At 36.2% G+C, this 15,916-nt stretch overlaps 2 protein-coding genes across 7 annotated transcripts in view; both read right to left on the bottom strand.

Moving 5' to 3' along the window:
• The window catches only part of LOC113066004 (semaphorin-5A-like), a 144,405-nt gene that overhangs the window by 112,078 nt on the left and 16,411 nt on the right, over positions 1-15,916 (bottom strand). The window contains exon 2 of one of the 6 annotated variants that reach the window (XM_026237554.1): positions 5,214-5,249. The exons of the other annotated variants lie outside the window; for them this stretch is intronic. The gene's annotated coding sequence lies outside the window, so the exon portion shown is untranslated. The remainder of the gene's footprint in view (positions 1-5,213; positions 5,250-15,916) is intronic. 6 annotated transcript variants of the gene reach the window in all.
• Positions 14,253-15,382, bottom strand: LOC113066005 (proline-rich receptor-like protein kinase PERK2). Its single transcript, XM_026237559.1, has 2 exons — positions 15,042-15,382; positions 14,253-14,855 (listed from the first exon to the last, which is right to left on the bottom strand). Exons 1-2 carry the CDS (start codon positions 15,148-15,150, stop codon positions 14,335-14,337), a joined length of 630 nt encoding a protein of 209 aa, XP_026093344.1. The 5' UTR covers positions 15,151-15,382; the 3' UTR covers positions 14,253-14,334.

Raw genomic sequence — 15,916 nt, 5'->3', positions numbered from 1 at the left:
ACAAAAAAAGAAGAAAATACATAATACATACACAAACACAGACACACACACACACACACATACAAAAAAAAACCTCCTTTCTCCCACACTTTGACAGCCAACAAATGGATGAAATTGATGGAGGGCTTTGCTGGAACTGGATTCAACTTGTCAGGGGTAGGCAGCCACAATTGCAGGCTAACGAAAACAATACTACTTAAAGACTGACATATTGAGGGCTATGTTCAGTGCAATAGCTTTTGAGCTGTTAAAGAGTAGTTTTGGGCTGGTTGGCCACATACAAAGTCAGATTTAAATCTGGGACAGCATACCCAGCAATTTCATCCCGTCACACCCTGACTCTCCCAAGGTATCCACAGCCTTTATTTTTAACTGTCTGTTTCTCTACACAGCCTCTGATGGAACTAGCACTGACTATTCTTAGATATATAACAGACAAAGCTTTTTTGATGCTGAAAGCAAGACATAGCTCTGTAGTTATCTGGCTCTCTTCAAGAGTAATGACCCCTGAGCCAGCCCGTTATCACAAGGTCATTGAAACACACACATGAAGCATTTTCAAAAGCAAGAAGAAGAGCCTGAGGCTCATAAACATTAAAACAAGAGGTATTTGATAAGGTGCATTTAACCTGAGCCTTAAAACCACAAATCTAGGCCAAGGTTGAGTTTTCACCTTGTTTGCATAACATTCCCCCATGCAGAACTACGGGACTATTGACTTCGGAGTCATTTTAAAGAAATATTTCACTCGAAAATGACAAATTGCTGAACATTTTTCAAACATGTAGATATGTAGAAATGTAGCATTACATCACTCGCTCACCAATGGATCCTCTGCTGAATGGGTGCCGTCAGAATGAGAGTCCAAACAGCTGATTGATTAATTTGCTCCACTGAAAAAGTCAACACATCAAAAACCATTGACATATTTGTTCAAAACTGTTTTCACTCATTAAAGGTGCTTGATCTGTGCATATTTCTCTCATAATTCAAATGTGACAACTTTTTTTTTTTTTTTACTGGACAGAGCAATTCCTATGGATGGAGCTCTTCTATTTTAACTGGAAGCAACAGTTTGAAGTTAACAATGTTTTAATGATGGATTTGGTTATTAAAAACACAAAGCTTTACGAGACATTAATTGACTGACTGGAGTTGTGTGGTTCACTTGTGGATTATTGTGATGTCTTTATCAGCTGTTTGCACTCTCATTCTGACGGCACCCATTCAGTGCAGTGGATCCATTGCTGAGCAACTGATTTGGAGATACATTTCTCCAAAAGTGTTCAGAGGTAGAAACAAACTCATCTACATATTGGATGGCCAGATAGTGAAAACATTTTCAGCAAATTTTCATTTTTTGGTGAACTAGTCCTTTAACTGCAATGGTGCAAGCATCACACTCTACTATCTGTTTTTATTTTTTTATTCCACATGATTAAACATATAAATCATCAGTACATATGGCAAACAAGGCTTTTAAGAGCAATACCAACACACTAGGCAAGATCAAGGTTCCCTGTGTGCGCTACTATCTTCTCTTGCTGTATGTTTATCTCTGTGTGAAACTATCATTGTCAGATAAAGTCATCATCCTGTGCTGCAGAATCCCTCCCAGAAGAGAACATGAGCAGTGCTACAGAACAGGAGGAAGCAACATCGAGCTCTCACTGTGAAAGCCTGTGAGTTGACAGCAGACCTTGCTGAAAAAAAAACAGTATCATAAAAGAGTGAGACGTTACAACGATCAAAAATAAATGTTTTTGATTACTTATTTTGCTTTATATTTTCCTTATAAATATTGCTGTTGAAAAGGTTTAGATTTTTTTTTAATGAAAGTAATTATTTTGTTTAGTAAGGATTTATTTAGATTAAAAATAATATTAAAGACATTTTATAATGTTAAAAAAATTTATATTTTTATTTCAGAAATGTTGTCCTTTGAATTTCTATTCATCAAAAAATTCTGGGGAAAAAAAGTTTCCAGAAAAATAGTAATCAGTTTAACTGTTTTCAACAATGATGTTTCTTAAGCACCAAATCAATGTATTAGTGGTTTTCTGAAAGATCATGTGAAACTGAAGACTGGATATTGTTAGCATAATGATAAGAAATCAACATTATGTTGGATGTGTGTGTACACTTACATACATACATATACATACATACATACACACACACACACACATATATATATATATATATATCAAATTGCCTTTTAAAATGACTGTGCTATTTAACTTTAACAAACCTAAAACCTACATTTTTCTTTCCCTTGACTGCAGTATGAAAACCCTTTTAAAGGCCCGTTCACACCAAGAACGATAACTATAAGGATAACTATAAAGATAACGATATTAGTGTCCACACCAGCGAACGATATCGTCTGTTTATTCTGAGCGTACGTGCGACTGCCGCTTTAAATCCTTGAGCTCATTACAGCAAGATGGATTCTGATTGGATGTCAATGTTTGTATCGTGCATCAGCTGGAAAAAAATCGTTCTGGAAATGATTCCAACGATACCGTTTCTCTATGCCTTTATCGTTATAGTTGTAGTGTGGACTCTGCTATTCTTTAATACTGAGAACGATTTTTAGAACTATATCTTTATCGTTATCTTTATAGTTATCGTGCTTGGTGTGAACGGGCCTTTAGTCTCTGTTGCAATTGAAGACAATTACTCTTCTTTTCATCCTAGAAAAAGACCCTCAAGTGTCTCCCCTAAAGTTTTAGAAGAGATCTCAAAAATACTGCGACCAAATACCTCAGTTGTTTCATTTATCCTCATTTAACATGTTAAATCAAGTTTATCACTGCAAAAGTCTCATGTGTTGTGAAAGGATAACCTCTGAGATGCAACTAGGTTGTTTTGTCACAAAGCCTTATTGACTTTAACTCATAACGCAAACCACTTTTAGTTGACAGTATTGAGATATTTTCCACATGCTCTACAAAGCTTTGGTTTTTGGAGACATTTAAATGCCAGAGCGTGACACAGGCAGTGAGCATCCACCACATCACAGGAGCCTTTTTAAGACATGAACCTTCACAGGCTCTTAAAAGAGATGACAAGCAAAATCAAATGTTCTCCTAAGTTGTAGAATCCTGTTTAAACCAGACACTGAAATGCACAGACTGACTGACATTTCAGGTGTCCTACTGTTGATGCCAATTGCTACGTATGCTTAAAGTGACACAAAACTCCCTATGTGATTTAAATTAACCCGTCATATACCCCCATGCATACACAAATACACACACCTCTGGAGGTGCAGTGATAAGGCCCATAATACCTGTCGCTCTGAACATTTGACATTTTTAGAGGTTTAATTACACGCTTGGCCTCCAAGAGTTGGGCAAAAACTGAAGCAAATTACACTATCACTATCCCCAGCTGCATGTCAGCTTTGTACTACTGAAGCCCTTCAGCAGTTGAAAGCAATCACCTTTATGAATAAATAGGGTTCACCCTCATGAGTGAACCGTAAAGGCGCGTGTCTATTCTGGGTTCACTTACAGGCAAGATTTGACATTTGGGTGGGCCTCAAAAAATGAAAGGGGCTATTGTTTAATATAAAATTATAACTGATAACTGAAATGAAAAGCTATTTTGTTATGTTTTGCTCATTGGATTGGATGGATAGTTATTGTCTTCAATTATAGTTGACTGTGATTTTTTTTTTTTTTTTTTTCATGTTTTACACAACTGGTCTGGCCCACCAATAGAAATTTACCAGTTTTAAAACAGATAATAAAACAGATACAACAGGTCAAAAAGTTGTGGTCAGTACGAGTTTTTTTTTTTATTCTTGAAAGAAATTAATACTTTTATTGAGTATGGGTGGATTAAATTAATGATTTTTTTTTATGTTAAGTCTTTTACATTATTACACAAAATTTCTACTAAAAGACACAGTTTTATTGAATTTCATATTTTCATTTTCCATAAAAGGCTGCATTTATTTGCAGCAAACTGCATTAAAAAAATAAAAACAACAATAATTTTTTTTTTTAATTTTCAACAACAACAACACATTTTCCAATTTAAAATAACTGTTTTCTATTTTAAAACAATTTTAAACAAGTAATTTATTCATGTGGTGGCAAAGCTAAATTTTCAGCAGAATTTTTCATGATCCTTCATCATTCTAATATGCTGATTTGGTGCTTAAGAAGCATATACTATTATAATCAATGTTAAAAACAGTGCTGTGCTTAATAATTTTGTGGAATCCAGGATACATTTTTTATATAGTTCAAAATAACATTTATTTGAAATAGGGTTTTCTGTAACATTGTAAATGTCTTTAATTTTTGATCAATTTAATGTGTCCTTGCTGTATAAAAGTATTGTAAAAAGTCCTACAGGAACTTGAACCATAGTGCATGATTTTAATTTGAAATAGTAAGCTTTCATAAAGTAGGAGGTTACATCTTTAGCCAGTTGCCAACTGTGACACAACTACTCATCAAAACATTCACACACATGTCCAGACGGAAAACGAGGGTGTGAGTGTATATCAGGTTAGAAGTACATGCTGTCGTGGCACAAAGATAATAACAAGAGAACCACTTTATCTGCTCTATAATTAAATACCAACAAACTGATGCAGGAATAAAGGAAAAGACAGACTCTTGATCGGCAAGATGTTTTTTTTGTTGTTTTTTTGATGAAGTTCTCAGTTATGCAAAGAATGTGAATGTAAATAATTACACGGCTCCAGTGGGACCAATTAATCTCACGTGCGGGGTGTAATTTGTCCCATAAAAAGACGACGAAGGAAATGCAAGCAGACACAATGTCGGCTGTGAGCTGGTGCGAATGAAAGAATGAATGAAAGAGAAAAGGAGGAAGACAAAGTGATGTAGCCCAGCTTTGAATGACATGATATAGCCCTAACGTTTTGACAGGACAGAGCATGTCATACAGCTGCAGGCATAACTGAGGCATGCGTTGAGTTCATTAGATTATAGAAAGTTCCTTTAGTGACTCCATGCCCCATCTAGAACAGCCAGACACCCATAGTGCTGTCAGCACAAACCAACACACTTTCCTCTTCCTCCAAGCAATTTGCTTATCATATTTTAACACCAATATGAAGACAGACATCAACACATCAACAACTGGAAATTGGGGGAGGATGAGGAGAAAAAATGATAGCTTCAGGGATAGATTACCCAAATATTACATTTCTGTCATAATTTACTCACCCTTGTGTCGTTCCAAACTTGTTCAACTTTCTTTCTCTAAACAAAAAAGAAGATGTTTCTAAGAACATTACTCTCATTTTTTTAATACATACAATAAAAAGTCAATAGGGACCAAATGCTGTTTTGAACCCCACTGACCTTCACTGTATGGACAAAAATATTTGTAACATTTTTCAAGATTTTTCAAGTATTTTTTGTGTTCAACAGAAGAAAATCTGAAACACTAAGGGGGTGAGTAAACTTGTATGATGAACTAATGTTTACTATAAACCTAATTCCTACTGACCTGCATTCTGTTGTCTCTGGAGACACAAAATGTGGGGCAAAGTAAAGAAAAATGCATGTGAGAAATATATCTCTCCTCTGATGAGTAGCTTTTGCCTTTAAAGACACTGCCTAATAAGCTCATTAACATCTTAGAGAGAAAAAAAAATAAAATCTGATGGTGTACACCACATTGAAATGCAGCACATTATTAAAACAACATGAATTTTAATGTAGATCTAAACCAATTAAGGTATTAAGGAGACTTTATGAGATGCACAATCCCCATGGATTCACTTTCAAGCTCCAAAACATGCATTCAATTCTCCAAAGACTCCATTAGGAATATAGAAAACATTAACTACCGGGTCTCATGGCATAAATGTACCTGGGTGCACTTTTTAGAGATATTCGAAATATGTACAAATAAGTATATCACTGCAGTTTCCAAAATAAATGAACACCATGGGCAGTAAAACGGACACCTTTTATTCCTTTTCACAAAAAATTACAGAGTTTCGATTAATAAAGCGTAATTTTCACATAACTACTTTAAGAAAATCAGGTTATGACTTCAAAACAATATTAATATGCTGGGAGATTTTAAAACTGATGCTTTTAAACATTAGCATCGCACATATCCGGCTTCATTTCTATGAGCTTTCATAGGTTTGATCGGTAGCTCACGATGTACGGAGACAGACTTAATAGGCGAGGAGCTCTGGTTGGAATCGCTTCGACAAAGCAGTTCAAATCTGCATATTAGGAAGTTGAAATGGCATAGTTGCATCAGCAAATGCGTTTTTTATTTATTATTATTTCTTTTCTTTATTTATCAGTTTCGCATTTGTTAACACTATCGGGTAGGTTTAGGGTTGGGTATTTCAACAAGAGAGCATTTAACTTTTAGTGACAGTCCCTGGATATTTAATTTCTGAACCACCGCAATACGTACCAGAAGCAACATAATAAGAACAGCAATACGTAGCTATTTCAATGTAATATAAAGGAAATTAAAACTATCAGCACAGTAGGAGAATATTCATACAAAATAAACAATGCATTACCTGCAGGATTACTCACAGATCTTTAGGTTCTAATAATTCATTATAGAGAGAAAAGAGAAGGTTACGAAAATCAAGCGTGTATTGTTAATAGGTTTGCTGATGTTTTGCTATACTTGCATTGGAATGCAATTACAAAACAAACCTCTCTCTTTCTTCCTCTCTCTCACTGGTCTGACAAATCTGGCAATATTCCAAATACTACCGTCTGGACATTAGACAATGAAGTTTAAACAATAAAGTTTAACTGGGGACGTATGCTCTTTCCTGCAGACCTCGTTAGAGTAATTGAAATATGGCGGCCCAGCAGGCTAATTAGATAGTATATGAGCAGTCAAATCCAGGCATGAGATGAAATGTTCCACAAGAGGTTCTGGAACATAATACAGGTAGAGATTGGCAGTTTATTGCTATTCTGAGCAGTTTCACTATGGTTGTCCAAAATCATCATTTTGGAAGTATGTCATTGAAAGCTATTTTTGAATTAATATTATCCATAACTTTTGCAATAGGAGGAAGGAGGAGTTCAAGAACATTTTTTTTTTACTTAAGGCAAAAAAAAAATAAAAAAATAAAAATAAATAAATGAGAATGTTTTTAAAGGTATGAGCCTTGAGTGATAATGTACTTTAAAGGTCATCATTAGCATCACCAAAGGGAATAGCAAAAAAACCTGCATTCAAACACGCTTCTAAAAGACTCTGCCATTGGTTGGATAATCAGAAAGCTCCATCCCAAACTCACACCATTGGTTGAGCCAGCTTTGCTATGTGGAATGGGATGCTAAAAACCAGGAGCATGTTCAAGTTCAAAAGGGTGCGCAACGTTTTGCTACGGTTTCCGGGTTGAACCTCATGTTTCCTGGAAACGGCGTGCAACGGTGTGCAACAGGGTTTGAGATGTGTTTTCTCTTGTTTGGTGGGTGTGTCAGAACTGCAGTCCAATCAGCAGCAACATGTATATAAAGCATGCGGTATTAAAGTGAACTCGCACAATGGCTTCAAGGAAAATAATGTACAAATGTGTTCGTTGCAGCTCGGTATACGCAACAACTGAGGATCTTAGAAGACATGTTTGTCGTAAGTTTTAATGTAAAAATATAGGATATCAACATAATGATGTAGTTGTTTATATTTTTAGCTTCATTGCAAGTGTATGACATTTGGTTTAGAAATAAACAATGGTAATTAAGTGTTTTTCCTAAAAATGAGAAAGAAAATACAGGGTATTAAAACCGTATGAACTACAAATAAAGTCAGTATGTGAGGCTAAATAGATGTGTTTTATGTCTGCTTCTTGTTGGTCAAATAGGGAAAATTACGCATGTAAATTCAAAGTGAGAATTAGAATAGACCCTATACTTAAACTCTTTTTTTTCCTTCTTGGACAACCAACCAATCACAGTCTTCAAAAGATTGTGTCTTACATAGCAACAGGGTCAACCCCGCCTCATCACTAAGATGAAAGTTTTTGTCTTTTCCTTACTCAGAGTTGCTCTCAGATCGGTCCCTTAAGCTAAGACTCCAACGTAAAAGTTTTTAAGCTAAATTAAGAGTTTTCTGAGAGGATTCTTAGAATCTTAAGGAATACGGGCCCAGATCAAACCAAACCTAAAGAAACCAATTTTCAGGAAAATCAACCAATGAATGGCTTATATATTATAATCTTTAATAAGGGAACATATTAAAATAGAAAATTTAACACAAAAATGAATATAAAAAAAGTATTAAAGGCAATGACAAATTTCTGTGGTATCCAGAAATACTGCTTTACCATATGCTTAAAACTATTTACTTTTCCCATTTCCAGCAAAGTACATTTGTAGTCTTAGTGCACTGATGTAGTATGCAAATTAGGATACAGCCTATGACTTCCAATTGGCGCCGACAGCCTTAGAGCTAATTTCAGACAGTGTCAGGTGAATTTAAAAAATCCACATAAGCTGTATAAAACCCTCAGAATTGGTTCTTCCTGTATGATTCATAGACCTTAGTCAGGGTAGCGCCATATTTAATTTTCAAATGAAAATGAGGCTGTGAGGGATAGAAGTACAGTGTGTTCAATGGACTGTACTGTTGTTTAACAACCTATTTTTCAGCTGATGAAACATCTTTCTGAAAAAACATTTTAGCAGACAAAAGCACCATAAATAAAAGTACAAGACCTTTATATAGTGCGTCTCATTGTGAAGACTGTAAGTCTATATCCCACAGCATTGTTTTCATCCACATAAAACTCAATATAGCATCTAACCTGGTTAAGAATCTACAGGATTTTTTGCTCATTAAAAGGTCCTGAGCAGAAGAATGTGAGAATGTTTTTTTTAAAGTATGAAACTAAAGGTTAGGGGATAAAATGTACTTTAAAAGGTCCTCTTTAGCATCACCAAATGCAATAACAACAACAAGAGCAATAATAAAAGAATCTACTTAAACAAGCTTCAAGACTTCACTACCATTGGTTGGATAAACAGAAAGCTCCGCCCCAAACTCACACCATTGGTAGAGTAGGTGTTGCTATGTGGTTAGGATGCTAAATGCATCAGAAGAAACCAAACCTAAACAGACCACTTTTCAATTCAATTTCCATTAAATGTAATACAATTTAATTCATGTTTATTTGTAAAGCGCTTTTCACATTTGCAAAGCAGCTTTACAGAAAATTTGGTAGTTTCGTATATTCAGGACATCCAACTCATAGCATAAGCTGGAATAAGATAAAACATAAAAAAAAAAAAAAACTAAACACATGAATACACACAATAATTCATTTAGTCGACATGCATTGTAAATGCAAACAGTAGCTGAGAAAGACTGAGAGTTCAGAGAATCTTTATTGTCTATCAGCAATGATATACATTTTTAAAAGGCTCTCATAAAATACAACATAACACATACATACACGGTTCATCTTAAAACAAACATTTTAGAATTAAAGAACAACCCACACACAATCACTTAACCTTGTTTAAAATAGTTACTGCACTGGGCACAAAATAATTCCTGTAAGCAACCTGATGGAAGTTCCTGAAAAGCATCAAAAAGCGGATGTGTGTAATCTGTAATAATACAAGCTGCTTTCCTCTTAACTGCCACATCATAAAGATTTGAAAGCTGAAGCTGCGAGACCCCAGTAATCTTTGATGCCTGCTTAAAAATTCTTGATAATTTTTCCGTATTTCCAGCTGAAAGTAGACTATACCGATATATCGATACACTGTAGTCATGATATCCTGTTTAACATAAAAAAAAAATCAGCGGTCTCAGAAGAAATAAACGCTGATTAACTTTCTTACAGATACCATTCACATGTGCAAAAGACAGTTGACTGTCAATCCCAGTGCTCAAATACATAAAGGATTCAGCCTGTTCCACTTACTGCCCCCCTAACCTAAGTTGTTCATAAAGTGAAGAATACATTTTGAGTGGATGAACCCCCCCACAACACAACTCTTTGGTCTTGTTTATGTTCAGTTTTAGGGAACTGTCATGGAACCAACCAACCATGGATTCAACAAATTACCAATAGGAAGTGAAGAGGAGTGACATTCAGCCAAGTATGGTGACCCATACTCAGAATTTGTGCTCTGCATTTAACCCATCCGAAGTGCACACACACAGAGCAGTGAACACACACACACACTGTGAGCACACACCCGGAGCAGTGGGGTGCACTGTATATGACCAGGGACTGATTGACTGTATTATCACACATACAAAACTATGTGTACCCCATCTCCAGTGATGATAGTACATACTGTACGCTGTGTTGACAGCCCTAGAGCTTAGTTTGATTCAGTCGAATTACTAAACTCCATATAATCGGTGTTAAACCCTCAGAACTGGTGCTTCCTGTCTGCTTCATTAAGTATCTACAGGATACTTTGCTCATTAAAAGGTTCAAGCATAAACCTGGCTAATTATACAGCTAGTAGTAGTGGTCAATTACGGTTTCAACACTTTCCGGATGTGGATACGGTAATGATATCCAGACTTCTTTTAGACCAAGTGTTTACAGTGAGCATTCAAAACAACAAGCGGTTTCTTTAAAACAAAACAGAGAAATTAAAGCATGACTAAGGACCTTTGTCTTACTTTAGAACAAAAACTGTAAACATGGGAACAAGTATGATCATAATTATTGATTTAAATATCAATGTGAGTGAATACATCATTACAAGGTCCTGATCCTACATGCTGACCTGTAAACTTGTGCTCTGCGCTCCTAGTATTTGTTTGAAGTCAACTCTACTACCTAGACAAACAGGGCGGTCCATCTGTGAGCGGTTTCCTACCCGTAGCAGATGTCTAGGGTTCCGCTGAGAACATCACTCTTCGTATGTGTTTGTAAGCAGCGAGGGCCATGCACTGGGCCAGCAGCAGTCACTTAAGTACCAGACGAGTGCTTGTTTTGGTTTGAGCAGCTGTGTTATTGCACTCAAGTTAGGTTATATTGGGTCACCTTCTGAACTGTAGAGAGCTAACCGAGCTATAGGTGCACTTTTGGGTAGAATAACAGCATTTAAACAAAGCACTCACTAGCGTATTAATATAGTACATGTAGTGGCGAACCGCAGATCTCGGGGACCCCTGTGAACCATGGAGTGTGTGTGTGTTGGGTGTGAAATAGCAACCCTCTACATTGTGGGTTGTGTCACATGATCCTTCAGAAATCATTCCAATATACGGATTAGAATATCCGCCTTAAAATATTTTTGATCAAACAGATACAGCCTTGGTGAGCATAAGAGACTTCTTTAATAAAATAAAATATATTAGTATTGAACAGTATATGATTTAGTTTCCTAAATAATAAAATATTCTTGCAAGTGACAAAAATATCTTCATAATGGCTATGTATCATTGGATGTTAGCACTAGGACATGCTAATGCAGTCAGGAGAGAGATAATGTATTTGGAGAAAGAGACGTCAAACTGACTGATTAAAAAAATAATAATTCAATAATGCCAGTGATGACTCAGCCCTGATTCTAACCCTCACCATCTGCTAAACTGCAAGGGCAGATTTCACCACACTTCTGCATGAATTCACCTTCAATAGAGTCACGGCCACTTCCTGTCCCCTCTCGCCCAAACAGATGGGGGTGAGCAGAACCTGGACACACCACAAATAGCCCACCAACACTTCCACACCAGTGTGGGCCCTTTTTCCCCTAAAGTATCTGAATCAAGAAAGAAAACAGGCCTTTGGGAAGTGAAGGACAGCGGGTGGGTGCAGCTGGATAAGCAAGAGCTACATGAACTCTGTGGAGGAAGTGTCAGACAGACGCTGCTTTCTGAACGTGGTAGAAATTAACATCTCAATCCTTTAATACGTTTTTTTTTATTTTTTATTACTGGTATTAAGTTAATACAATTAATATTGTGATATATAATTACAATTCAAAATAATTGTTTTTAAATTTATTATACTTTAAATTATCATTTATTTCTGTGATGCAAAGTGATGCAAAATTTTTAGGATCATTATCACATGATCCTTTAGAAATCATTCTAATATGATGATTCATTATCAAAGTTGGAAACAGTTCTGCTGCTTAATATTTTTTCAGAAAATGTGATACTTTTTTAGGATACTTTGATGAAAAAAAAAGTAAAAAAATAAAATAAAAAAGAAGCTATATTTTTAAAATAGAAATATTTTGTAATAACAAAATACACTACTGGTCAGTAATTTTTTTCTTTCTTTTTAAAAAAATAAAATCAATACTTTTATTCAGCAAGACTATGTTAAATTGATAAAAAGTGATAGTAAAGAAAATATATTATTAGAATATATATTATTAGAATTTTTTTATGCAGTTCTTTTTAACCTTTAATTCATCAAATATATTAGACAGCAGAACTGTTTCCAACACTCATAATAAATCAGAATATTAGAATGATTTCTACATGATCATGTGATAGACAGGATGTTACATGTGACACTGAAGGCTGGAGTAATGATGCTGAAAATTCAGCTTTGCATCACAGGAATATATATATATATATATATATATATATATATATATATATATTTTTATTTTTTTATTTATTTATTTATTTTTTTTAAGTATATTCAAATAGAAAACTATTATTTTAAGTTGTAATAATATTTCACAATATTACTGTTTTTTCAGTTTTTTGATCAAATAAATGCAGGCTTGATGAGCATTTATATTGCTAAACTTTTAGTGTACTTAAAAATAATATAATAAAATATAATACAATATTGGTCCAGGAATCATCCAAATAAACAACATTGTGGCAGAACACGAACTTTGCACAGCGAGCTCACATAACCTGTCAACATTTAAATTTAAACGAGTTAATTTCCCGAACACTTCATTAAAAAAACACCAACAGAAACAGATGTTAACAAGATGGAGAATTTTGCAGTCTTGTGTGCACTGGGAACAGAACGGCCTCACACTTCTCTTTTTAATGATGGGTGTCTCAGAAAGCCTAACAATAAGTTATTCTTCTCTCTGCTGAACATGCCCTTACAGAGCACAGAAATCATATGGTGGCGATAAAATATCACAGCTAACATAAATAATGTTTTAATGAGCCCCCTTACCCTTCACTTTAATGATGCAGCTTTTGTAGTTTGCTGGTCTCTGGGGCCGCCACATGTGGCCTCCAGGGGGCCAGTCAGACACAAAATTATTCCAAACACTTCAGATTCCTAAATCATCCATGAGTACTGCTGATCATGCCTTCCAGTCTTTTCTCCACCTCTGTTATCCATTGTCCACCTTCAGAATTCTTTCTTGCTCTCTCTTTCCCTTCCCTCATCTCACACAGCAGACAGAAATGTGTGTGGTGGTGAGCAGTCATGGTAAACTGAACCTAATTCTGAGGGTAGGAATAACAGGATGTGTCCACCTAATTGTTTTCAAAGAACATTGATCCCTTATAAGCATGAGAGTGAAATCCTAGTACACATGAGCCTTATTATCCCTCTGGGTTTCTAATTAACATGAAGTTTAGCAATGGCGAAAGGTCCATAAGGACAATGTTAGGTGGCCCTGCTAACAAGAGTCTAGAGTTTAAAATTAGAAGAAAGAACATCTATTCAATGGTGACTTTGAAAAATGCTTTTTTAAATTTATTTTAGTTTTATGTTATTTTTAATTTATGTACATATTCAATTTTTACACAAACATTTAATAGTCAGTGTCACATGATCTTTCAGAAAATGTTTTAATATGCTTATTTGCTGTTCTATATATATTACGATAACTGTTAAAACAGCTGTATATACATAGTATTGTCCAGTTTTAGTTTAATATTTCTAACTGCATCTATAAACAAAAACAAAACTCTCTCTCGCAGATTGCAAACATGTTAATTATATGCTATACTTATTGTTCCTATACAGTAATTATAGAGTGTACATTTAAAACAACAACACACATGTATAGTACTGTACCAGAACCATTGGCTCCGGTAAAGTCTATTGCTCTGGTCCAAAACCTATTGATCTGGCTGTTTCAAAAGGTAAATTATGCTGCCTTCTATGTATCCTTTGCTTAAAAGAGAATTCCAAGAATTCAAAAGTAAATAAATCCAATATGGATGAGGCAAGAGCAGCTTCATAAATATTACAACTACCTCATACTGAAAAATAATAATAGAAAATAGTTCAGCACAAAAAAAAAAGTACATGTATTTTATAATACAGAAAAAAACTACTGTAAAAAAAAAAAAAAGTGTGAAATATTATTCCAATTTAAAATAGCCGTTTTAATGCATTTTAAAATCTAATTTATTCCTTGAAAGTCCATGTACCTAACAGTTCACTCCCTCCCAGAATGGTAAGTCCTCGCACCGCAAGAGGAATACCAGCGGAGGGAGGGTGGGTTTCTGGAGGCGGGTGTGGGGGAGGCAAGGGGCAGGCAAAGAGGGAGCAAGGAGCTTGGTATCAGGGCGGAGTGGATGGAGGATGGAGCCAGGGAGGAGCCAGATGGTGCTCCAGAGACCAGCCAGGATGATGACCCACGGTGGAGTCGACAGCGGGAGGAGCCATGGTGGAGGAAGAGCCAACAAAACCAGGGGGCCGACAGATGGAGACTGCTCTGGTGGGTGAGGAGCCCATGATGGAGCAGAGCAGCCGCAGAGCCAGGGTGATACCGGGGGTCCAGAGGTCCAAGGCAGTGCTGAAGGCACCGGCGACCGAGGCAGGGCTCTGGAAGCCCGCTGCGGAGTCGGAGTGACTGAGGACGGAGGGAAGGAGGAGCCTGACAGACCCGGAGGGATGGAATGACGAGGAGAAGCCATAGGAGTGGAGTCCCAAGGCAGGAGGATCAGGGCTGGGCGGAACCAGCAGAGAAACAGAAAATTCAGGGCTGGGTGGAACCAGCGGAGACACAGAAAATTCAGGGCTGGACGGAACCAGCGGAAATGGAGCAGAGGAACTGAGTGATCTAGGAGGAGGTGTGAGTGGGAGGCTGGGAAGGAATACAGGAGGATCAAGAAACAGGAAATTCAGGGCTCACCTCCACAAACCAGTCTATAAAGGTCCATTAATTCCTCTATATAATTCCCAGAAACCGAATGCAGCTCACTCTCAGCCGCAGAAGTGTTTATTGTACTTTTAATAATCATAGGAGAATAAGGGCAAAGAGGAACTCAAAAGACAGGGTATTTAAACACGAGGGAGAAATCAGGTGAATGGAGACAGGTGGGGATTAATCAATTAACCAAACAAGGAAAGGAAGATGACCAAATCAGGGAACTGAAAGTCCATGTACGTAACATAAACAGGCGTGTTGCTTAATATTTTTGTAGAAACAATAAAACATTTTCTTAGGATTCTATGATTAATAGAAAGTTCAGCATTTATTTCACACTGATATCATTTATAATAATGTAAATACATTTATTTATTTATTTATTAAAAATCTTACTGAACCCAAACCTTTTGATTGTATTATGTATTATTTAACTCAATATATGAGTGTTATGTATTAGCTGCTTAGCAACATGCTAACTCCATTAAAATGAGTTGTAAATCTAGTCTCTCCGTAGAATGCACAATATGAGCAGTAAGCAAGTAAGAGCTTGTTTGTGACTATTAATTGAGTCTGGGTCATGCCGTTTGAAGGGCATCTTTCAGAGATGTCAGGGCTGAGCTCACGGTGTATGCGCTGTCAGAAGAGAATGACTGGATGAAAACTGCTGCGAGACCCATCAAACGTCAGCAGGTGAAATAGGGGAGTGCGAGAGCTCAGACCTCAGCAGGGTCAATGAGAAACCAGTGAGGGTCAGAAAACAAGTTTGTCTTTTTATAACTCTGAATAATTGCTCAAGGACACCATCATCTCTGTCGGTTTAACACAAAAACCATTTAGCAATCATTATTTGCTGATGT

The sequence above is a fragment of the Carassius auratus genome, chromosome 49 (assembly GCF_003368295.1).
Source record: "Carassius auratus strain Wakin chromosome 49, ASM336829v1, whole genome shotgun sequence".
Lineage (NCBI taxonomy): Eukaryota > Metazoa > Chordata > Actinopteri > Cypriniformes > Cyprinidae > Carassius > Carassius auratus.
Note: the sequence above shows the minus strand (reverse complement) of the source record. Positions and strands in the feature narration are given on the sequence as shown.

Bases quoted from the DNA above. Each gene is read 5' to 3' on its own strand.
- LOC113066005 (XM_026237559.1), bottom strand. From the start codon at position 15,150: ATGATTATTAAAAGTACAATAAACACTTCTGCGGCTGAGAGTGAGCTG. The intron at 14,856-15,041 runs GTGAGCCCTGAA...GGTTCCGCCCAG, and splicing joins TTATAGACTGGTTTGTGGAG to CCCTGATCCTCCTGCCTTGG.